Below are 24447 nucleotides of genomic sequence, written 5' to 3' on the forward strand. Positions count from 1 at the left end.
TGATCCTCCGAAAATCTGTGCACACCCTGTTACTGCGCTGATGTCGCTTGTACGGCGGGAATGAAATTGTCTCGGATCGTTTTGGCCGTACGATGCACGTAAATGTTCACGACAGCCAATCACACAGGAGCATGTGCACTGCCAAAGCACTGCTGCTCAGTGTAGTCGATGCTTAAAGGGGCACAAAAAGCTTCAATAGTCGGGAGTGATCAAAGTTCTCGCGTACCATCACGTACGCGAGTTGTTGGATGGAAGCTAAGAATTAAATACACTGAAGAGCCAAAGAAACTGGTACACCTGCCTAATATCGTGTAGCCCGACCGCGAGCACGCGCAACACGATGTGACATGGACTCGACTAATGTCTGAACTATTGATGGAGGGAACTGACACCATGGATCCTGCTGGGCTGTCCATAAATCCGTAAGAGTACGAGGGGGTGGAGATCTCTTCTGAACAGCACGTTGGAAGGCATCCCAGATATGCTCAAGCGGACGTTTTAAACTAAGAAGAGTGTCCCTGGAGCTACTCTGTAGCAATTCTGGACGTATGGGTTGTCGCATTGTCCTGATGGAATTGCCCAAGTCCGTCTGAATGCACAATGGACATGACCGTATGCAGGTAATCAGATAGGATGCTTACATACGTGTCACGTGTCACAGTCGTATCTAGACGTATCAGGGGTCCCATATGATTCCAACTGAACATCTCTCACACCATTACAGAGCTTGAACAGTCCCCTGCTGACATGAAGGGATCATGAATTCATGAGGTTGTCTCCACACCCGTACACGTCCATCCGCTCGATACAATTTGAAACGAGACTTGTCCGACCAGACAGCAAGTTTCCAACCATCAACAGTCCGATGTCGGTGTTGACAGGCCCAGGCGGGGCGTAAAGCTTTGTGTCGTGCAGTCATCAAGGGTACACGAGTGGGCCTTCGGCTCCGAAAGCCCCTATTGATGATGTTTCGCTGTCACTTGTTGAGGGCCCAGCATTGAAATCTGCAGCAATTTGCGGAAGAATTTCACTTCTTTCACTTTGAACGATTCTCTTCAGTCGTCGTTGGTCCCGTTCTTGCAGTATCTTTTTCCGGCCGCAGCGATGTGGGAAATGTTTTGTCGGATTCCCGATATTCACAGTACACTCATGAAATGGTCATACGGGAAAATCCCCACTTCATCGCTACCTCGGAGATGTTCCATCGCTCGTGAACAGACTATAACACCGCGTTGAGACTCACTTAAATCTCGATAACCTGCCATTGTAACAGCAGTAACCGATCTCACAACTGCGCCAGACACTTGTCTTACATAGGCGTTGCCGACCGCAGCGCAGTATTCTGTCTGTTTAAATATCTCTGAATTTGAATACGCATGCCTCTACAAGTTTGTTTGGCGCTTCGGTGTAGTTTGTACTGATATCGCAAAACACGGCTTCAATTTTTTTCACAATAAATAATTTAATTGCAGGACGTACTATGATGTGTCTCGTTGGTGCAAACAGCCATTATCGGTGACTAAGACATATGTTCCTTACGTCATACGTAATGGGTGATAGCAGCACCCCCTCTCTATAGGAGGCGCTGGTGATAGCCTCCAGCCGGGGGCTCCATTAGAAATTTATGACGGGTTGCCAATTACAACCAGAAACAATAATATACTGCACTTAAGCTGAGATGGAAATGAAAATGAGCGTCTGGCCGGGAGGCCCCTTGCGGGGCAGATCCGGCCGCCTTGGTGCAGGTCTCACTACGTTCGACGCCACATATTGGGCGACCTGCGCGCCGGATGGGGATGAAATGATGATGAAGACAACACAGTACCCAGTCCCAGAGAGGAGAAAATCCACGACCCAGCCGGGAATCGAAGCCGGGCGCGTAGGACGGCAATCCGTCACGCTGACCACTCAGCTGTCGGGGCGGACGCTTGGGCTGAGATTACAGTACTAATTTCCTCACAAATAAATTGCAGGTGTTTCAGAAACACTGTGAACTATTTTGATTCTGTGTTTTCAGCCGCAGGCAGTCGTGTAATGATATTTTTGTGTATTATTTGTTTTTATTATATGAGAGTCGCTCCAAGCGTTCCGGACTTCTTTCCATCATCTGGTGCCTCTTTGTGTTTAAATCTGATGTAAAACGTAGTCTGACCACAGATCAATATGAAGTGGCGCGGCTGGTGTTACAAGGGCGCTTTGTCTACCGTCCTTTGAAGCCATGCCGTAGCCCAACAATGAAATTATAAATCATTTTCAGTGTTCCCGAGCCTTAGCCAGTGAAGCTCACATTTAGTAAACACTTCTTGGTTTCACATGTACACCCTTTTCAGACATACGTGGCTCAGATTCTGATCCAGTTATACATAAATCTCTAATCTGTAATTGAGGGGCGTGTTCGTGAACACCATAGATAGCGTTTTCACCCCATTCTTTGAAAATGATAAACGGGCTTGCGCTCCGGATAGAGTAGCGGCACTGAATCATCGACCGGACTGAAGACTGCAACAACAGCTTTGAGAATACATTACTCTTGATGTGTAAGATGTAGGTCGTTGCCGTTTTATGTCAACATCGCATAACATTAGGTGAAGCTGTATTAAAAATTAGTTATCGGTCATAGTTCAATTATTTTTTGTGTAAAAGATGAATTCTTAATGCACTTTGCTTTCGGCACCTTGATGTGGGACATCGTGCGTCACTTAATATAGTGATTAAATGACACAAATTATTTGCACAGTTACACTCCAGAGTATAAGATGGGAGGCATAAAACAGTTCTATGGATGTTGATAGAAGCCTGTCAGTTTGATATTAGACACATTATCCCGCAGGTAATAGTAGCGAAAAATTAATGCGCATTCAAAATTGATCTTGTTGGCAAATTGTTGTAATAATTAAAGTACCATAGAAGAATATAAAACTATCATAGAAGAATATAATTTCTACATACTGTTTTACTTCATGTCATGCAGAGTTGACATAAAACTACAATGTTCTGTGTTTTAGAGATCAGTAATGGGTTTTCAGTGTATGGAGTGAAAATTCTACCTGTTGACGTTCGGATCCCCTTAAAAGGACGAGTTAATTTTTTTGTTTGATATTGTATTACAACTAAAACAGTGGGTCCTTACAGCGCTCTGCGCTACTTCCTCGCCTTCAATGGTGAGTTGCACTTTAACTGGGACATTTGTGACTTCAGTATCGTTACCCTGAAATTGCAGCACCGGATAATATAGCCAGCTACATCGGCAAAAGCAGACAGACTGCTACAATAAATCAAGTTAGGGTGCTTTTTTTTTTTTCTTCAGCGTATAGACGTGATTTATCTTAGAGTTACGAACAATAAGGCAGCAGATGATGGACGAAAGTTCAAGACCCGTGGTGGTAAGCAAATAAGAATTGATAATGTTACGCTCTGGTTGCGGCCATAAACGGCTAGCTTAAAGTGATTTATTTCAGCATACGCTAGAGAACGGTTAGTTCGGCGCGGAACACTTCATGGAGGAAACATGTATGCCCTTGTCTTCCTCTGAGTTTCTGTTTGCTCCGTCTGTTCATATAACAGGGCGCACTGCCGGCTGGAGTGGCCGAGCGGTTCTAGGTGCTACAGTCCGGAACCGCGCGACCGCTACGGTCGCAGGTTCGAATCCTGCCTCGGGCATGGATGTGTGTGCTGTCCTTAGGTTAGTTAGGTATAAGTAGTTCTAAGTTCTAGGGGACTGATGACCACAGATGTTAAGTCGCAAAGTGGTCAGAGCCAGAGACCCCGGCACGAATCCGCCCGGCGGACTTCTGTCGAGGTCCGGTGAGCCGACCAGTCTGTGGATGAGTTTTAGTCGGTCTTCAATCTGCCTCGGCGAATGCGGGCTGGTTCCCCTTACTCCGCCTCAGCTACACTATGTCGGCGAATGCGGCGCAAACAAGATCTCCTCGTACGCGTACACCACAATTACTCTACCGCACAAACACAGGGGTTACACTCGTCTGGTGTGAGGCATTCCCTGAGGGGGGGGGGGGGGGGGGTGTCCACCGTGGGCCGAACAGCACAATAACCCTGGTGGGGTGAAGTGTGGACTGTGGTAGTGGTTGTGGGGTTGTGGACCACTGCGGCTGCGGCGAGGATGGAGCCTCTCCGTTGTTTCTAGGCCCCCGGTTAACATACAATACACACAATACACACTCAGCTGAGAATGGCATGCTGTTTTGTTTGGTGGAAAGTCTTCCTTTACTCTCATGCTGGAAAATTGAACAGACAGATAATTATATTACTAGGCGATGGCGTCGAATTGTATTGAAAGGTTTTTGGAAGTCAAGACACACAACCCAGCATGAGCCTGAATTCTGCTGTTTACTACGTTCGTGAACTCACGAACAGGCAAACAAGCTGGGTTTAAGAAGTTCGGTGCTCGTGGAAAGTGTGCCGATATCTACTTAGGAGTAGTTCAATCTCCAGAGAAGTAGGCTGGCTGAGACGTGGCCACGCGGCGTGCTGAGATAAGAGACGCGTGCAGACTCGGGACGGCGGTGTACTCACGGGTCGTCGTGGAGCGGCGTGTGAACGTAGCCGACGGCCTCGACGCCGCCGGGCACGGTGAGCGGGCCGGTGCCGTTGAAGAGGTACTGCAGGATGACGGCCGGCTGCTGCATGCGGCTCTCCACGAAGGCGACGCTGTCGTTGACGAGGAAGGTGAGGCCCAGGTAGGTGACGTGCTCCTGCAGGTTCTCGCCCACGCCGGGCGCATCCACCACCACGGGGATGCCGAGCGAGCGCAGGTGCTCCGCGGGACCGATGCCGGACAGCATCAGCAGCTGCGGCGTGTTGAGCGCGCCCGCCGACAGGATCACCTGCGGGCGTGGGCGTCCCTGATGTGCGCTGCGGATGCTCAGCCGCCGCGCTAACAAAGGAGCCACGAGGCGCGCACATACACAGGCATACACAAAGCAGAGCAAACCCTCTCCGTATGTGGAGGTCTCTGGGTACAGTCGAGTGCAGTGCTATATATACTACACGTCCCGATCAGTGCATTTGGGCTAGGCGGTGGCATCGGTGCTGCATTCACAATCTATTTTAGAACACACAATGAGATGTTATGTCATGATCGCATGTATAGATCTGACCTCAAATCGAAAGGATTCCGAAAAGTGACGAGGGAATAGATACACAGGGTGTTCCAAAAAGTTACGGCCAAACTTTCAGGAAACATTCCTCACACACTAAGAAAGAAAATATGTTATGTGGACATGTGTCCGGAAACGCTTGCTTTCCATGTTAGAGCTCATTTTATTACTTCTCTTCAAATCACATTAATCATTGAATGGAGACACACAGCAACAGAATGTACCAGCGTGACTTCAAACACTTTGTTACAGGAAATGTTCAAAACGTCCTCCGTTAGCGAGGATGCATGCATCCACCCTCCGTCGCATGGAATCCCTGATGCGCTGATGCAGCCCTAGAAAATGGCGTATTGTATCACAGCCGTCCACAATACGAGCACGAAGAGCCTCTACATTTGGTACCGTGGTTGCGTAGACAAGAGCTTTCAAATGCCCCCATAAATGAGTCAAGAGGGTTGAGGTCAGGAGAGCGTGGAGGCCATGGAATTGGTCCGCCTCTACCAATCCATTGGTCACCGAATCTGTTATCGAGAAGCGTACGAACACTTCGACTGAAATGTGCGGGAGCTCCATCGTGCATGAACCACATGTTGTGTCGTACTTGTAAAGGCACATGTTCTAGCAGCACTGGTAGAGTATCCCGTATGAAATCATGATAACGTGCTCCATTGAGCGTAGGTGGAAGAACATGGGGCCCAATCGAGACATCACCAACAATGCCTGCCATAACGTTCACAGAAAATTTGTGTTGATGACAGGATTGCACAACTGCGTGCGGATTCTCGTCAGCCCACACATGTTAAATGTGAAAATTTACAATTTGATCACGTTGGAATGAAGCCTCATCTGTAAAGAGAACATTTGCGCTGAAATGAGGATTGACACGTTGTTGGATGAACCATTCGCAGAAGTGTACCCGTGGAGGCCAATCAGCTGCTGATAGTGCCTGCAAGGGTTATCGTCAACTGCACGAAGAATTGCCTCGTCCATTGCAGGTGTCCTTGTCGTTCTAGGTCTTCCGCAGTCGCGAGTCATAGGCTGGAATGTTCCGTGCTCCCTAAGACGCCGATCAATTGCTTCGAACGTCTCCCTGTCTGGACACCTTCGTTCTGGAAATCTGTCTCGATACAAACGTACCGCGCCACGGCTATTGCCCCGTACTAATCCATACATCAAATGGGCATCTGCCAACTCCGCATTTGTAAACATTGCACTGACTGCAAAACCACGTTCGTGATGAACACTAACCTGTTGATGCTACGTACTGATATGCTTGATGCTAGTTCTGTAGAGCAATGAGTCGCATGTCAACACAAGCACCGAAGTCAACATTACCTTCCTTCAATTGGGCCAACTGGCGGTGAATCGAGGAAGTACAGTACATACTGACGAAATTAAAATGAGCTCTAACATGGAAATTAAGCGTTTCCGGACACATGTCGACATAACATCTTTTCTTTGTGTATGAGGAATGTTTCCTGAAAGTTTGGCCGTAACTTTTTGTAACACCCTGTATATTGACCGAATATAGAGCCGAATTTGGTCAAAGACTTTACCTTTTGGTTCGCGCCAAGCAATTTGTATATGGGACCAGGTATGCTGTAACAGGAGGAGTCCGGGAAAACGTAGACATTTAAACGAAGCGAATAAGGGGGCAGTCGATTTCTTCCCATTGAGGCTGGATTATACTGTATGTCTATTGAGGCACCAGTCATTGTGGATGCATCAGTCACGTGACATAGCCTGCGTTCTACTCCTATACAGCTACGTGTTCCGTATGTGTTTTAAGGCACTGTCTGCCTCCCGGAGTGGCCGATAGGTTCCAGGCGCTACAGTCTGGAAGCGCGCGACCGCTACGGTCGCAGGTTCGAATCCTGCCTCGGGCATGGATGTGTGTGAGGTCCTTAAGTTAGTTAGGTGTAAGTAGTTCTAAGTTCTAGGGGACTTATGACCTTAGAAGTTAAGTCCCATAGTGCTCAGAGCCATTTGAACTATTTTTAAGGCTCTTGCGATCGTTAACGGTAAACCTGTAGGTCATCAGAGGACTTCCATCTCATGTGTGAAGAAACTTGACACACTCCTCTAAAGGAGCTTTGATTTATGCGATCGCCCCTGTCGCATCTTGGGTGTAAAATCGAGACTTCGGGGTCATAACTAACTTAGCGGTAAGAGCTTGTGATGCGCTGCAATCCCTGTGTACACATCTGCCCGACTGATGCGCTGTTTAAAGAGTTAGTGACGGAATGACTTGTAATTTTCACATGTCGGACGCTGCTGCTATGCATTTATGTGTTTCCTTGTAGGAGGTATCCCCCGCTACTGACTATAATTTTATGTAGGCCTTATGCAGGCATAGTATAATTTCTGAACCGTGGGCGGATGTGAACAGTGGACGTTATAAGTTTCGGCAAAGCTATATTGCGCTCCTATAATGCAAAGAAAATGTTTTACGATTCTATAAGATAGTTCAGCGTAGAGAAACTGTGAAGAAGGATGTATGTCTGATTGGCCGGAAAGGTATTCGATCTACCATTACAGCCCGTTTTTAAGTGCAGAACGTTCTAGTCTTAGGAGTCTGTGTGTTTATGTTCTCTCTCTTAGGAATACCTTCCACTTACAGATCCTAGACTCTAGAACAATAATTTAGAGTTGATAGCTTCGTTGCTTTAGGTAAAAATGGGTCCAACTCAATTTGTCTCGAACTCCATCGCATATAAAAATAAGTCCTCTCTTGATCTTCTTAACTGTACGCTATTTACATTATGACACTTCGAATTCTATTATTATACATCGATAAGGAGTGCTAAGCTCTTCAGCATGGGCACATCTCGAGAAATCTCGTGCACTTGGATGGGTTGGGATTTGGAAAGCTATATTCATTCACGAGATATGGAGTGTAGCGCTCTTATTCTGATTGCTTGCAGATAAATTCTCTAACGGTGCTGCAGGGTGGGTTGGTCAATGACTGTGTGAGGTTGGTCTTTTACCCTAATGGGGGGGGAATACTCTGTGACTCCCATACGCTGAGAGATAGATCGTAAAATAAACACTATGCTCGAGGTGATAGAAATATGTAGAGAGCTGTCTCGTATAGTTTGATCATTTGTGTTCGAGAATTAAGAGTTAATAGACGTACTGCTCAGTCATCTATCGATGTTCGCAATGATACTCGCACCGTGGAGAGGGCATGGCTGAGCTGTGATACTGAAATAGGGGAAACATGCTGTAACGTCATTGGCCGGTGCTGAACTTGGTGTAAAATTCTTCGCACTACCTTGTCTGTTGCTTAATACTACAGTACATCGACGGTGTCTTTTCCACAACATCCGCGCATTGGTTATGACGTAATGATTGAGTGACATAGCTTGTTTGAGTTGGGGAAGAAGTTTTGTGGATGGGTGACAACTTCTGAGGGTTGAGGGTTGCTAGCAGCTAAACAGCGATAGCGTACATGAGTACAAAATTATGAATAACTCGAAATCTACTCCCTCAGGGTGACATGAATATAAATATAGAGGTCATGAATCACTTTCGGACGGTAATTTGGAAACCTTCCACAACGCGACAAAACTCTTCTAGTTTCCTTATGTTGTAAGTGTGTTTTATTTAAAAATCATTCAGTGTTATGTTATCCGTCGTTATCCGTCGTAAGAATGTGATATACATCATGTGATGTCTAGCTTTCTGTGAGAGGTCGCGGATCAGAGCGTCTTAATGTCAGTTTAGAATATGACACAGACCTCGAAGTCGTGGCGGAAAACGGAACATTTGGCAATGTACAAAAGCGTGTTGGAAAACAGTGTTTGAAACAGGAGCATAGGGAGCGTTTCATACGATAATTGGCTTAGAGTATATGTGATGAAAGTTGAAAGTGGTCTTTGCCGTGTTTGAATATTTAATATGATCGTCTCTACATAGGTAGCTGTGGTTTGACGTGACTTGGTGAACTGTTAGGGATGCCGGGGTGGCTGCGCGCTACGCTATTCTGGGGGAGTATTGTGAAATGTCTGTCTTCGTGCTGGAGGCCCACCGTAGCTGTGCGTCATTGCGCCCACGTCGACGCCTAGGTGACTTGTAAATAGGGTGAGCTTTTATAGGTGGCATGGGTATAGAATAATGAAGATAGCACGTTGGGGATCCGTAGTAATTGTATCACATTGCGTGCATTTCCACTGAATGCTCAAAACATGGTCCTGTTGCAGTAACCATCTATTTCTGCAGGGGTTGCAGAAGGTGTTGGATATGTGTTTCTCCGACTTAAATTGGAACTAGCACTTGTGGAAAGCTGTAGAAATGGGTGCGACTGGAGGCCGTGTAGGGTTTGATTAAAAGGAGGTTGTAATTTTACTGCAGCAGACAGATTCGAGGAAGGTGACTCGTTTAGAGCCGGCCGCGGTGGTCTAGCGGTTCTAGGCGCGCAGTCCGGAACCGCGCGACTGCTACGGTCGCAGGTTTGAATCCTGCCTCGGGCATGGATGTGTGTGATGTCATTAGGTTAGTTAGGTTTAAGTAGTTCTAAGTTCTAGGGGACTGATGATCGCAGATGTTAAGTCCCATAGTGCTCAGAGCCATTTGAACCATTTTTTTGACTCGTTTACAGATACGAGAGTGCGTGAAATATGATTCACTTGTGGGTGTGAGCCTATGCAAGTATGTGTTTGAATGGATGTAATTTCTAAAATCTAGCGTACGGCTAGAGATCTGAGAAGTCGGTGTATATTTTTCTTCTTAGGACCTCAATCAGCACACCATGTACTACTACTGTCTGTCATCGCCTATAACTCAGCGAATATATCGCGGAACACCTGGTATGGTCTCGAGACAGAATGCGTTGCTATAAATAATAAAATATGTAGTTGCGTGCGGTGTGATGGAGCTGCAAATAGCGATTGCATACCACGTTCCTTAGCTCAATGACTTTCAAAGTTCATTGAGTTTATCGCGAGGTTGCATCGTTGGCTCTTAATACAGACATTTCTACAATCAATGTGACGGTTTTTCCAGAAAACACCGCCTAATTCAGAGGTAATGTCGTACCTCGATTCGTAAAGCGCTTATAGGTTTTAACATGGATACTTGGGCGCACCTGTAGAACCATGACTGATTGTGAGAGTAACATGGAGTAGTTGTTGGGATGGGGATTTTTTCTTTAACATCCGCTAGATTACGTCTAGGGCTCGGTGGTAGGACTCGAAAGAAGAACTTAAGAGACACGCACAGATATGGTTGATTTTCGATCAGTATTATTTGGTATGGTATGCATACAGTTATTGACGAGGTAATGTTATACTTAGTATTAGTGCTGGGTGTGTGATATGTTCGCATTTGAGCATCAGGTTTATAAAGTATATGTGTTTGTGTAAAGGAAATGTCTGTGTGTTGTTGTAGGGAGGGTATGGATTTGACTTGGAGTACTGTAATAGCGAAAGGAAGAGTATGTCTAGTTGTAAGGAAGGTACAGCTATTTCCAGAGCCACAGCCAACAAGAGGGTGTATTTCCGATACTTCGCTCATTCTCGAATACCGTTCAAAAATGGTTCCAATGGCTCTGAGCACTATGGGACTTAACATCTGAAGTCATCAGTCCCCTAGAACTTAGAACTACTTAAATCTAACCAACCTAAAGACATCACACACATCCATGCCCGAGGCAGGATTCGAACCTGCGACCGTAGCAGTCGCACGGTTCCGGACTGAGGCGCCTAGAACCGCTCGGCCACAACGGCCGGCAATACCGTTCAGTTGCGACGTCGATCGTAAGATTTAATTTTAAGTATAATGATAAAGATATATGCGACTGGTTTTCCGGAATGAATCCGGGTATGAAAAGTCCGTGGTGGTATTGATTCGCGTTCCCACGTTAGTGGTAGCAGTCTTCCAAATGCAGAGGCCTCTTGGAGTGTTAACTTTACCATCTTCTAGACGACCGAATAGCGAATTTAGTGTGTGCCGGGCGGCTTTCGTTATCAAGTGTAACTTTGAGAAGATGGTGCGCTTGTGGTGGGGCGTTATTCCCTCCAATGTAAGTTGTTCGGTCGATTGCTTCTGCACATTTGGTGATTTTATTTAGTTGAGGGGATATCGATTGTGGTGTGCTGGACACACGTTTGCCTGTTCTCTAGACGTGGGAAAGACCCTAGTTGGTTTGCAAACAATATTGATCATCTGGAATCTGTTACGTCACCGACTTCGGTATTCGAGAGTGCAAATATCATTTTACTGTATTTGTTTCTAGTTATTCAATGGTTTACAGCACGCTGCACCTCGCTAAAGTTTGGGGTTTGTGGTGAAATAATTTCCAGTCTACATCTTATGCATTGTGTCGTGTTAGCTATCGGGGGGCTACTGCTGTGTGCCTGATACCGAGAAGTACGGCGAAAATTGTATAATATTATGGAGAAAATATGTTTATTCTTATAATAGACGAGTCTGGAGATTGTAACAACGACGACGCTGTACTATTGTACATATAAGTAAATTTTTTTCCATGTGATTTTTCGATAAACTTGTGTAATTGATGTTCTGATTTCAATTTTTTTGTTTCATGCCATTATGTTAAGAAAACTGTAAATGAGTTTAAATGTGAATATTAATGTTTATGTCAAATGTCAAGCAAGATTGTGATAGAATTGAAATGTAACAAATGTTGAAACCGTTGTAAGATGTTTAAAATCCTAACTGTGCGTCTGGTCCATACGTAGGCAATGTGTTAGGATATGTAGAATGCAAAACCTCGGGTGAATACCCGGCCTGTCTGTAAGGGAGCGGTAAAAGGTGGATGGCAGGCGAGCGCGGGAAAATGCGCGCGGGCACTACACGGCACAACGGGCTCAGCAGTGGTAGTAGTTGCAGTTTGGCACTGGTCTGAGCAACACCTTCTGGAGCGAGGAGGCTCTTCTGGAAGACGTAGCTTCACTGAGCCTCGGGTATGCCGTTCCAACGGCCACGCAACATGGCAAAATTCCATAGGCTCTAAATGGAAAAGTACTGCGACGCTAAGAAGATTTAAAGTGCCGATACGGCAAGAGCCATAGCTGTGGTTGTTGTATGTGTGCTCTGTGCCTCGCCATCTCGCCGCCCGACAACCGCCGCATCTATACTAACAGGTTGAAACTTTTAGTACTTTATTCGTATGGATCAGAGAGTGAACTGTGCAATAATAACCTAAATTTTACCAGAACTTTCCCATCATTTAATTATCCTCACAACTAACCTAGACAGGATCCTTTCCAAATATTGTGCAATCCGAGTGTCCCGAAATCAAAAATAAAATTTTGTGTTAATAATAATTATTTGCAGACCTAGCTATGTTAGAATGGTGTTTAAAGAAATGTTTTGTTAGTGAACCAGTAAATGAATAACGAAGGTCTAACGAAGTTCAAAGATAACTTTCATATTGATACAGTAATGAAGTTTAATTATTTCGAGACAGATATAAAGGTATTTAAATGAGCAGTAAATAAGAGGAAAAAGAGTAGTAACTTATATACTGGAAATCTTGAACGCATAATAAATTCAGTAATCATTTTTTTTTAATACAGCGATCATAGCAGTTTCGGGATCCCCCCCTCATTCATTTGAATTCTGAAGTGTTTTAAATTGGTTTGACCAGCAAAAGTTAAAGTCAATATAAAAGTCAAAATTTATCAGTGTTTTATCTTTATCAAAATTTACATTTTGTGTGTGGCACGAAAGTGCAATTTCTAGGGTAACCTATGCCCGATTTTAATCAGATAAATAGACAGTATAAAGTTTTGTAGTATACATTATAGTGTAGTGTTATGTATTCATGGTTTTTCCATATCAGTACAGAACGTGAAACTGTCAGTTCAATAGATTTTATGGTTCTAAAATTCTACTATATTATGCAGTGTTACTACTTGTTGTTTTGCATGAATATCTACCAACTTGTACAGGGAAGTAACTCAGTTAATGCCTAATTAGGCTGGCGACCGTATTATTATCAAATGGACAGCATCTTCAGTGTTGCTTTTGGTCCATCCTGACGTGTAATTGCATTTCGAACTTGCTTGACGGACCATTGTTATTACAGAGTGGGTGTAAGTCTGATTTGCCACCATTCAGGTACACGCGGTCGATATCTATACGAAAATCCTGCCTCATAATGTAACCCCGCTCACTTACCGTAGTACAGGCTTTAACGAGTACTGTGTCACGCACAGGTTACAAGATATCTGTAGAAATGCGAGCAAGAAAGCGGAAATAGTAAGGCGTTTGCGTAGGGGTAAACGACCCTCTATTGCACATCAGTTCTGAGAGAGTGACTTCGGTTCGCAGATGTAAAGGGGATGATTTGGTATGGTATGGTAGGGGATATGGACTGCATGTTTACTAGATCGAGACTGAACTTGGAGATATTTTCCCTGGTTGGAGATCGGTTTGACGCTACAATATTCTTGCGAGTGTAGTATGTATTTGATGACCTTTGCATACCACCACATCCCGCCAAGGAGACAAGGGCGGACGGACGAACGGTCGAACAGCGATAGAAAAGTTGGCCGGACTGGGTACTGCCGACTTACAGAAACCGCACTAGAGAATGTCAGATGTGATGCGCACCGCCGAACACACTAGCACATGGCGAACATCAGTAATAATTCAGCAGAAAAGAGGGTGCGTTTCTGTACTAGAAATGGATTATTGTTAATAGTAGCACTGTCTTGAGAGTGGGCTGTTTCCTTTACCGAAAATAGTTACTCATACATACAGGAGAGCGTAAGTCATAGTTATGATTCCTCTCGTATAGAAGACTTCCTTGCCAGACTGTCGCGGCTGCATTATTGTTTCAACAGTCTATATCAGTGTTCCTTTCAGACAGTACCTATAAGGGCGGAACTTCGATATAGAACGCTTAAGTTACCTCCCTCCTCCTATTTACTCCATTCACTTTTTACCTCCTCTGCGAATTTAAATGAACTTCCGTCACGCTCCCGAATGGCGCAGTGCGCTTTAATTTCCGGCGTCCACTTCGCCTCGTTGACACAAGAAGAAAATCAATGACCTCACGGGGTAATCGCAGGCTTTGATCCGCTGTCAGCATCAGGGTGCGTATATTAACTCGCTGTCTTCAAAGACTTGGAGCTAAAGTGCTTCAGCAGACCGAAAATGTCCGAAAAAGGGAAACAATTTGTTCTTAGTCTCTTGTTAATAAAGGAAATAAATTCCTGGTAGTAGACAGTGATCATAATGAACTTTTACAAATAATGGCTTTACTATGTATGACATTTTTTTACTAAGTGAACATAACCAAACAACAAACTTAAAACTTGAAATGCAAAACTTAAAATTCTGAAAATGAATTTCCTCGTCGATACACATGAAATGTTATGCCGAACCCAATTCTGCTCGAACTGTGATGAGAGAGTGTACCGTGTTGTGTTGAACTTATGCTGTTGTGGATGAATTGAAGGGAGAGTGTGAAATCCTACACAGTTAAAAGTGCCACGCGAATATGGTATGTACATTGTTCAGACTTTAAAACGGACGCCAAGTCATATTTGTATGTGCATGACCAGAAAAACGGAAAGATATGTTGTCCTCACCAGCACCGACTTTTGGCTGTAACTTCTACCTGTACAAAGATAGAAGCCAATGTGGCGGCAGACACTACGCTAAGTTGCAGCATTTGCTGTATATTCACACCGAACTTCATTTCGGAAGTTGTGAGTTTGATGGATGATTGTGGACTGATAATGTATATTTCATACTTCACGTTTTCACTTCAGTTTTCTTCTTAATAACTGGGTCCAATGACAGCAGTTGCTGCAGTGTCAATAGAAATAACGTAATAGACAGGAAAAGTTGAAAAAATGCAGCCGGCCGGTGTGGCCGTGCGGTTAAAGGTGCTTCAGTCTGGAACCGCGCGACCGCTACGGTCGCAGGTTCGAATCCTGCCTCGAGCATGGATGTGTTTGATGTCCTTAGGTTAGTTAGGTTTAAGTAGTTCTAAGTTCTAGGGGACTGATGACCTCAGATGTTAAGTCCCATAGTGCTCAGAGCCATTTTTTTGAAAAATTGCAGTTTTGCAAAATGATTTGCCGAAAAGTAAGAAATAAAACATGTTAGAGAAAGATTCAACGCTCCTTTGAACGATATTCGATATCATGTACAGCAAACGAGGCGCTGATTGATAACTTAAATATCAGTGCTTAACTTAAAATTCTAAAGAGTGCTAGAGGCTATTTCTCTGGTGGAGTACGTAGACCGTACAGATGGCTGTCCTGTGCCCTACACACACTTCCATCATCTATCCCCGAAGTTTCGACAAATCTCCGGTCTTAAACATTTTTTCAGTACAAAATCATTAAAGTATCAGGAAAGTAAATGCGCATTCTCAGTCGACATCTCAATTACTGCAGATGGTTTCGAGCACCTTCCAATGGCGCATCAAATGTTTCTCTGATATCTTTCATTTCATACTTGTGGACAAATTATTTCACAAAACATTTGCCGTGCGGGATTAGCCGAGCGGTCTAGGGCGCTGCAGACATGGACTGTGCGGCTGGTCCCGGTGGAGGTTCGAGTCCTCCCTCGGGTGTGTGTGTGTGTGTGTGTGTGTGTGTGTGTGTTTGTCCTTAGGATAATTTAGGTTAAGTAGTGTGTAAGCTTAGGGACTGGTGACCTTAGCAGTTAAGTCCCATAAGATTTCACACACATTTGACATTTTCACAAACCATTCAACTTTTTTTTTCAATTTTTAATTTAGTTTGAAGTTTTGGTCATAAAGCGGTTCTTGAAATCCACTAAATTTGGTACTTTATTCGAGGGAAGCGATTTTAAAAGTGAAATGTCGCACCAATGCACCTTTTTGTACGCAAAACACCTACACCTGAAAGATGTACTTCTTGCCACGTTATTTGCTTCCTAGCGTCTTCCCTCGAAATGTACTGACTTCATTACGTGGTCCGAAGGAAGCCATTGTGTCAGTTAAAACATTACACCAATGGAATTTTTTTTTACGCGGGAAGCAGCTAGACCTTGAACAGACGAACTTCTCGACACTTCATTTGCATATGTAGGAGCAGTTGTTCGTGAAATACACCGACAGAAAAAAATTGCAGCACCAAAAAATAGTTAATATAGAGTAATGAAATTTCGGGAATACGTTTGTCCAGGTAATATATTTAAGTGATTAACATGCAGTTCAGCCGCGCGGTCTGAGGCGTCTTGTCATGGTCTGGACGGCTTCCCCCGCCGGATGTTGGAGTCCTCCCTCGGGCATGGAAGTGTCTGTTCCTAGCATAGGTTAGTTTAAGTAGTGTGCAAGTCTAGGGACCGATGACCTCTGTAGTTTGGTCTCTTAAGAACTCACGCACACATTTTGGATATTGCAGTTCACAGGCAGTTCTTTCCATTTGTAAGCGCGAGGTAAGTCATTGCAGATGTGAAATGCTGGTATATTAATAACTGATGTAGACGCTAGAATATTCAATGCAAGCATGCACGCATTGTGTTGTACGGGCGCCGGATGTCAGTTTGTGGGATGGCCTTCCACGCCTGTTGCACTCGGTCGGTCAATACAGGGACGGTTAATGCTGTTTGTGGATGATGCTAGAGTTGTTGACAGGTGTTGTCCCGTATGTGCTCGATTCGAGGCAGATCTGGTGACCGAGCAGGCCAAGGCAACACGCCGACACTCTGAAGAGCATGTTGGGTTACAGCAGCGATATGCGGACGACCATTATCCTGATGGAAAAGAAACCCCTAAAATTTGTTCATGAATGGCAGCACAATAGGTCGAACCATGAGACTGACGGACAAATTTGCAGTCACGGTGCATGGGATATTCACGAGAGTGCTTCTTCTGTTATACGGAATCGCACCCCAGACCATAGCTCCAGGTGAAGTCCAGGGTGTCTGGCACACAGACAGGTTGGTTGCAGGTCCTCAGCTGTATTTCTACTAACCAACACATGGCCATCACTGGACCGAGGCAGAACCAGCTTTCATCAGAAAACACAGCAGATCTCCTCCCTGCGCTCCAGTGAACTCTGTGCGTGACATCACTTAAGTGGCAAATGGCGGCGGTGTGGGGTCAGTGAATCCACGCTAGAGGGCGTCTGGCACTGAGCTGTCCTTGAAATAACTGATTTGTAACAAGTCTTTGAGCCACTGTGGTGCTCGAACTGCTGTTGCAGATGCAGTACGACGCATCAAATCCATAGGCCGAAGCAGACAGCCTTCCGTCTCTGTAGTGCCACATGGGCGTCCGGAGCCCGGTCTTCTTGCCACCGTACATTTTCTTGCCCAGCGGTGCCAGAAGTCGTGTACGGCTGCTACATTCTTGCCAAGTCTTTGTGCAACACCAGAGAACGAACAGCCGCTTCTCGTAGTCCTGTTGCACGACCTCGTTCAAACTAGTGAGGTGCTGATAATGGCGTCTTCGTAGCCTTAAAGGCATTCTTGACTAGCATCAACTCAGCATGTCCAGTCTCATAGGTAACCAACGCTCGCGGCCGTTACAGGGTATACTTAAAGCAAACCTGACTTTCATCCTCGCAGTGGTGCTGTGCTAGTGCCACTCTCTTAAGCGTCTGGCGCAGAATAGAGTAGACACAGTCTTTCAGATGTAGAAACACGCTTACCAACTTCCGTTTACGACGCACAAGTCCTTCTTGGTTATGCGGTTTTTTTCCGTCAGTATATTTCAAATTTTCCTGAAATCGCTAATCAAGTTTTTCTTAATTATCTTGATTAATGTAAAGCAGACACCATACTGCTCAATTTGATACTATTTTGTCCATTTTCCACTCATCCTTTGCCTATGAAAATTCGGTCAAAAACCCATTGTGTAATTTATAGGGAATCTTGATTTCGTTGCACTCAAACATCTGACCAGAAACCAGTAAGCGATGACGACGTAAAGTTCCATCTCTAAAACAAGTTACGGTTGTCGACAAAGTTTTTTTTATTTGATTTAATATACAGATAACGCGTTTTGCGAAAATAAAACAGAATGGTCTTCAAGTTGTAAGGTAGCAGATTTTGCACCTTACATAATGCTAAATCAGTACTAATACACCAAATAATAATTGATAATAGGGCCACCGGTAGGAGAGAATGGACACAGAAAAGGAAGTTGTGTGTGTCATGTCAGACTAACGGGACGGGCCCAGAGGCTGTAACACGGCCGGAACCCCTAAGGAAGGTGTTTGTGTCATGTCGAACTAACGGGATGGCCGCGGCCGGACCCCTTTGTCGGCTGGCACTGCAGACCACCAAAGACGTTCGGAGAGGCTGGGCCATCACAATAAGAAGCGAGAAGCAGCTATATGCGAAAGAGAGAGAGACGATATCGCGCCACAGTGGAAAATTTGCGGAAGACTGTGACGGGATTGGCGCAGAGCGCGTAGAGATACGTGTTAAAAGTTTGGCGGCAACAGTAACCGCGGGAGTATTGTGTGTCATTGTTGGGTACAAACGCGCACGGGTCCATGCGGCGAAGAACGGCCAGGTTTGCAAAATCTCTGGAGGACTCCGGGGTCGGCTGTGGAGGAGAGCAGTCGCGGTGTCTGGCTGCCCTGCCTGGAGAGCGTGGAGAGAAGTAGGTTGGAGAAGTTACCGGCATTGAGTCCAGTGGTTACTCTCCAAGTCTGAATAGTTTAGAACATACGACTCCACACACGTAGCATTATCTGTTCCTCTGAGGAGAGAAACAGATTTGTACTAACTTGTGGTGGTCATATGCAATCTGAAGTGTACCTTTGCTGCCGCGCACTTGAGTCGACCAACTACTCTTGGCATATGTGCAAGTAACTTGAGTATTGACTAGTCACGGACTCCGGAATCGAACACTTACGTACAGGAGTTTACGGGCGCAAACCACGTCCACGTTGGAGACTAAAGCCAAGCTCGCTCACGGAAAAGACGGCATCACGATGTTGGCTGGGCCGACCGTCGTAATCATCACGGAGACTTACGGTGATATTAGCAATCATCAGACAAAGTAGGGCACTGTAATTCTAAATAAGTTCATATTCCGCTAGCTCTTTGACTGGCGCTCTCTGAGTCTGTGTCCGTTCACGCAGAACTGCAATAGTCACTTGCGGATTCAGTGTTGACTTAAGTAGTTAGGAAAAGAGAATGCATTGTGCCAATGATAGGCTAGTTAGGTTAGCGAGTGTATTGTATTGTCATCTTAGGCTAGAAATATTGCTCATCCTGTTTTCTGAATAAATCCTAATTTGGTATCATATGCTAATCACCGCATTATTGATTTCGTAGCTAGCAATCACCATATTTTTGTTTAATAATTAGAGTGTAATGGTAATTTCGATGCAAATGATTCTGGGGGCATAACCGCACGTTTAAACAGAGCCAACTTAAGTCAGATAGCAACTCATGGTCGACTAAGACTACCAATAGATATTTTTTCAACATATCGATAATTGCACAATAAACCCCCGTACGCTGCAAAGTAATCAACAGTCCACAGTTGCTCCTTAGCAGTAAGCACTAGTGCGGTACATGTTGTAGATAAGACTGACCGTTCACCACTGAAGCTGTATCTAACATATTGTTTCCTTTGGTTTCAGGTAAGCCACATTGGACGATGACCGTGCAACACACTGAGCTATTGTCAAGTGATGGCAAAGCCCTTCGAATGCGGGGATAATCCAGCTGCAGCGACTGACTGTAAGCTGTTGCCGGTCTGTGAATCCACTGAGACAGATTACCTCAAAGTAGCCACGTGCAGGTACTGTGCCAACCGGCGTAATCGGTGGCAACGCGTCGATTGCTGGTGAATTCGGAAGGACGTTGAATCTCCGCGTGAGAGAGGTCATGCAACAAAAAAAGAAGGTAAAGGGACCTGGTTAATGCGAATGGAACTACTGAGGGGAGGGGGGGGGCGGTTGTTGAAAAGAAGACTTTGTTTCACGGCTTTCGACCAGGCGGACGATGCACATCTGGAAGAACACATTTGCTGCTTTATGCAAAGTTTGACGGTATCGTCCTGTGTGCTCTGCTGGAATGTTACGTGTGATTAAACTGTACCGTCAAATTTAGATACTTAGAACAAAAGAGAAGCCATGAAAATGGAGCCACACAGGATTTCCGTGTCGAAAGAATCCGCAATATTTACATTTTACACAGAATTCTTATGAAATTGAAGAGTTTTTTTTCTGTTTCGTATCATCTCTTGAACGTGGGGCGACCGGTGCCAAAGAACGATTTTGTCTGTCGTTCAACACTTCTGCAGGCTGAAGACGTGAATAAGCATTACGACAACACAAGGCCGCATGCTAAATACAAAACGTGTCAGGAAACTGGCCAAATGTCGTGGACTGATGGCACAGCCACACACGATCTGGACCTAGCGCCACTGGATTTCCTTCTGTCTGGTAGACGGGAGGCTCACCTTTGTTGTGCGTTGAACAGCGAGTGACGAAGAATGGCAAGCTGTAGCGCAAAAAAATCTCTTGGCTGGAACATTAACGACTAAACTATCTATTTGCGAAAATTTACTTTTCTTTTGCTCGGCGTTAATGTTTTGTCGTGTGCTCGCTTTACAATTTCGATCGAACTTTGGTTTTCCATTGGTTGTCGCTTTTGTTACGATATAAACTTTGCTTGTGTGAGCTACCGTATCGTCGCTTAAGGAATCGTGAGTAATGCGTTGCAGAGGAAGTCACGTTAATTAGGACGTGCATGATGTCCTGGCGTGCACCCAACGAGACAAAATACCTTAATAGTAATCCCACTCCCATCAAATCAAATCAAATTAGCCAAGAACGTTTCAGCTGAACAAGATACTGGCCTGTGCTTGTCAGGTGGTAAAAGAATATGAATTTCATCTTAAACTAGCGTTCGGGGAATAATGATAGTGAATGCCTTCGCCCCGACGTTACAAAGACAACTGTTAGAACTATTTGGTAAAAAAAAAAAAACTTAATTAATTTCGCTTGGGTTTCACAACGAAAGCCGTATATTACGCATCGTCAAAATTTTAATTGATTAATTTGAATGCAGGACCTCTACTTAAAATGTAGTACAGGAATTAAGAGTACGTAACGAATACTTATAAACAACAGTGAGACCGCTCTTTGTACCACAGTGACGTGCGTTAACGCAGAGGGCGCGTTAGATGGTTCTGTAATAAATTGCGCTCTGTCTTACGAAGTGTTAAGAGTGTATGTTAGCATATTTTGAGGTACGCTAAAGTGCACATGCAGATGGAAGGCCTGAAGATAATGTATACGCAATCCATTGAAACTTTGCGACTAGAAGACGTCACTCGGCTGATAACCCGTGAAGATTCCATAATCAGTGTTGTTCCACGTGTTTAATAACGCCATGATTGCGTGAATGATACGTAGTGACAGGTACTGAACAGCTCTTGTGCAGAGGAAGTGGCTTACCGAATAAAGAACATAGGGTGCTATTTAAAAGAGACATAATGGTGTTCAAGAATGGCAATCGTGATAAATGTCCCCCTTGTAGCTACATAACATTTGCTTGATACATTTTTATTTTGCGTCCAGTGTATTACAATACATATTTCCGACGTCTTACAAAGTGACGGATGTATATTTGGAGATGCTTAGCGCCAATCAGCATTAGGTAATGCGTCCCCGCTCCTCGCTCTCAGAGACCCCTAGAGTCGCAGCAAGCTGCCTCACATTTGAAACTCCCTCCACTTTTACACTAACAAGGGACCTCTTGAGTGCGAGGTCGCAAGTTCAGTCTTTAGTAAGGCTCATTTGAAAGTGTTGACTTAACGACTATGACAGGAAAAACATCAGCTGTTAATGACTCAGCAGGCGCCTCAGGAGGGCGACAGAAAATGAGTGTCCGGCAGGTGCAGACATTAACCTTCTGTAGGACGAATGTACTACACTTCACAAAATGGACATCGTTGACATTTAAGAAATGTTCAAAACAACCATTAACTTGCACCATGAACAACGAATGAAAAATGACGCGCCAAACTGATCACAAAGGTTCGCACCATCAAAGTCGAAAGCGAACTCCCTGGGAGTTACAAACCGTGCCAGGGGTTTCAGCTATGTGTCCACTGTCAGAGAACGCATACAGAATCCTATCGGTGTAACGTAATGAGGAGAGCTGATGGAATGTGATGGCGTGCAACCTAATGCCAGACAGTATAAACGGGTATCTTCCAAGTCGTACCTGCGGATAGTCCGATAATATGTTTTATAGGCACGGGAAAAAACGAACATCTAGAGGCTAAATGTGTCAAGTGGTTCCAGGTAGTATGAACAGCAATGTCACAAACTTTCCAGCAGGGATCGTTTGCTCCAAAAGAGCATGATTCTTATATAACGACCAGAAATCAAGGAAAAGCAAGTTACCTCGCCCAGCTATTAGTCAAAAGCGGTGCTTATACCATGGCTGTAGTTCTCTTACGCCCATTTTCCCCACTTTTGCTTCCTGTGACGTAAATATTCCCTATTGCCCTTGCAAGATCACGTGCACGAGAAAGAATCGTAGGGGGGCAGAGCACACAATAAATAACCTTCCAGCCAATTTACCATCCAGATTAACAGTCGGCATAATTGTATACGACTGTGTTAGGGATTGATGTTATCTGACCTTAATACACCTCTATTGGTACCTCTAAATTCCAGGGTTCCTTTTGTATCCACTTCCTCTTCAAAAACCGATTGGTCGGAGTTGAAAACAAATTCCTTACTCAACGATGGGATAAGTTTATCTCATCTATAAATTTTCGGGCCGAGTCTGCCGTTCGCTGTGCATCTTCAAGTTTCAGCTTTGTTTGGAATTTCGTTACTTTCCGTCTTCCAGTTCTGTAGCACCGCTTGAAGTTATGCAACCATCCACTGCTTCGCTTGAAATCACTGTAATCCATGCCGCGGGCAATTTGATGTGCATAACGTAGTAGGTCGCTATCACGCACATCCTGTAAATTGTATGGAGCGTCCTTGAAACGCGCAAACGCCTTGTCCTCACTTGAATATCTGCAGTTTTTCTTATGCGCTACGATCATATCGCTGCGTGCTTATTCGAAATCTCTTCATTTTTTTTTATTATGCTGCAGATGATCTTCTATGTTATATTTAGTAGCCGATCCTTGCACGATGATTGTCGTTTAATACGTTTCACTGGAGACGGGATTTGTGGCTCGCTGTCAGACAAGTGTGATGAACTACATGGCTCGACATCTGTTCCAGTATAACTTTCACTTCTTAAGCACGTACCATCATTGTACTCCTCATTAACATTGTCCGTACAACGACCGTGTACGACACCACACATTCTACTGCTTCATCTTGCGGAAATGCAAATGTCAACTTCGGCAACTGCTGTTGTAGATACAATACAACATTTGCTTTGTTTATTGTTGCCATTGCTCTGCTTGCACTGTTGTGAGCTACTCGTCGACTAAGCAGTTCAGCTACGCCCCGTAGCCTCATGCTGACAAAGAACTTGAAGATGCTCTCACAGATTGGCTGCCGCGTCAGGTGATAGAATTTGAAGCACAGGAAATTAGTCAACCATTTCCGGCATAATAAACACCTAAAATCTGATCGTTGATTATGTAGAGAAGTAATACAAAAGAGTAGCTCCTTGCCGGTTAAGTATTCTGTTATTATGCACTGAAGAGTCAAAGAAACTGACAAGCCTGCCTAATATCGTGTAGGGTCTCAGCGAGCACGCAGAAGTGCCGCAACACGACGTAGCTTCCACTCGACTATGTCTGAAGTAGTGCTGGAGGGAACTGACACCATGAATCCTTCACGGCTGTCCACAAATCCTTGCGGGTGGAGATTTTTTACGAACAGCACGTTGCAGGGCATCCCAGGTATGCTAAATAATGTTCATGACTGGGGAGTTTGATGGCCAGCAGAAGTGTTTAAACTCAGAAGACGGTTCCTGGAGCCACTCTGTAGCAATTATGGACGTGTGGGGTGTCGCATTGTCCTGCTGGAATTGTTCAAGTCCGTCGGAATGCACAACGTACATGAATGGAACCAACTGATCAGACAGTCAGCTTAAGTGCATGTCACTTGTCACAGTCGTATCTAGAAGTATCAGGGCTCCCATATCACTCCAACTGCACGCGCCCCACACTATTACAGAGCCTCCGGCAGCTTGAACAGTCCCCTGCTGACAGGCACGGTCCATGGATTCATGAGGTTGGCTCCATGTCCTTACTCGTCCATCCGCTCGATACAATTTGAAACGAGACTCGTCCGACCAGGCAACATGTTTCCAGTCATCAACAGTCCAATGTCGGTGCTGACGGATCCAGGCGATGCGTAAAGCTTTGTGTCGTGCATTCATCAAGGGTGCATGAGTGGGCCCTCGTCTCCGAAAGCCCATATCG

The 24447-nt window shown here is 44.9% G+C and overlaps 1 protein-coding gene across 1 annotated transcript in view; it reads right to left on the reverse strand.

The window, feature by feature from the left end:
• The window catches only part of LOC124545956 (glucose dehydrogenase [FAD, quinone]-like), a 114274-nt gene that overhangs the window by 22389 nt on the left and 67438 nt on the right, over positions 1–24447 (reverse strand). The window contains exon 7 of the mRNA XM_047124919.1: positions 4534–4844. Within this exon, the coding sequence (XP_046980875.1) occupies positions 4534–4844 (311 nt within the window). The remainder of the gene's footprint in view (positions 1–4533; positions 4845–24447) is intronic.

This window comes from Schistocerca americana, chromosome 8 (assembly GCF_021461395.2).
Source record: "Schistocerca americana isolate TAMUIC-IGC-003095 chromosome 8, iqSchAmer2.1, whole genome shotgun sequence".
Classification (NCBI taxonomy): domain Eukaryota; kingdom Metazoa; phylum Arthropoda; class Insecta; order Orthoptera; family Acrididae; genus Schistocerca; species Schistocerca americana.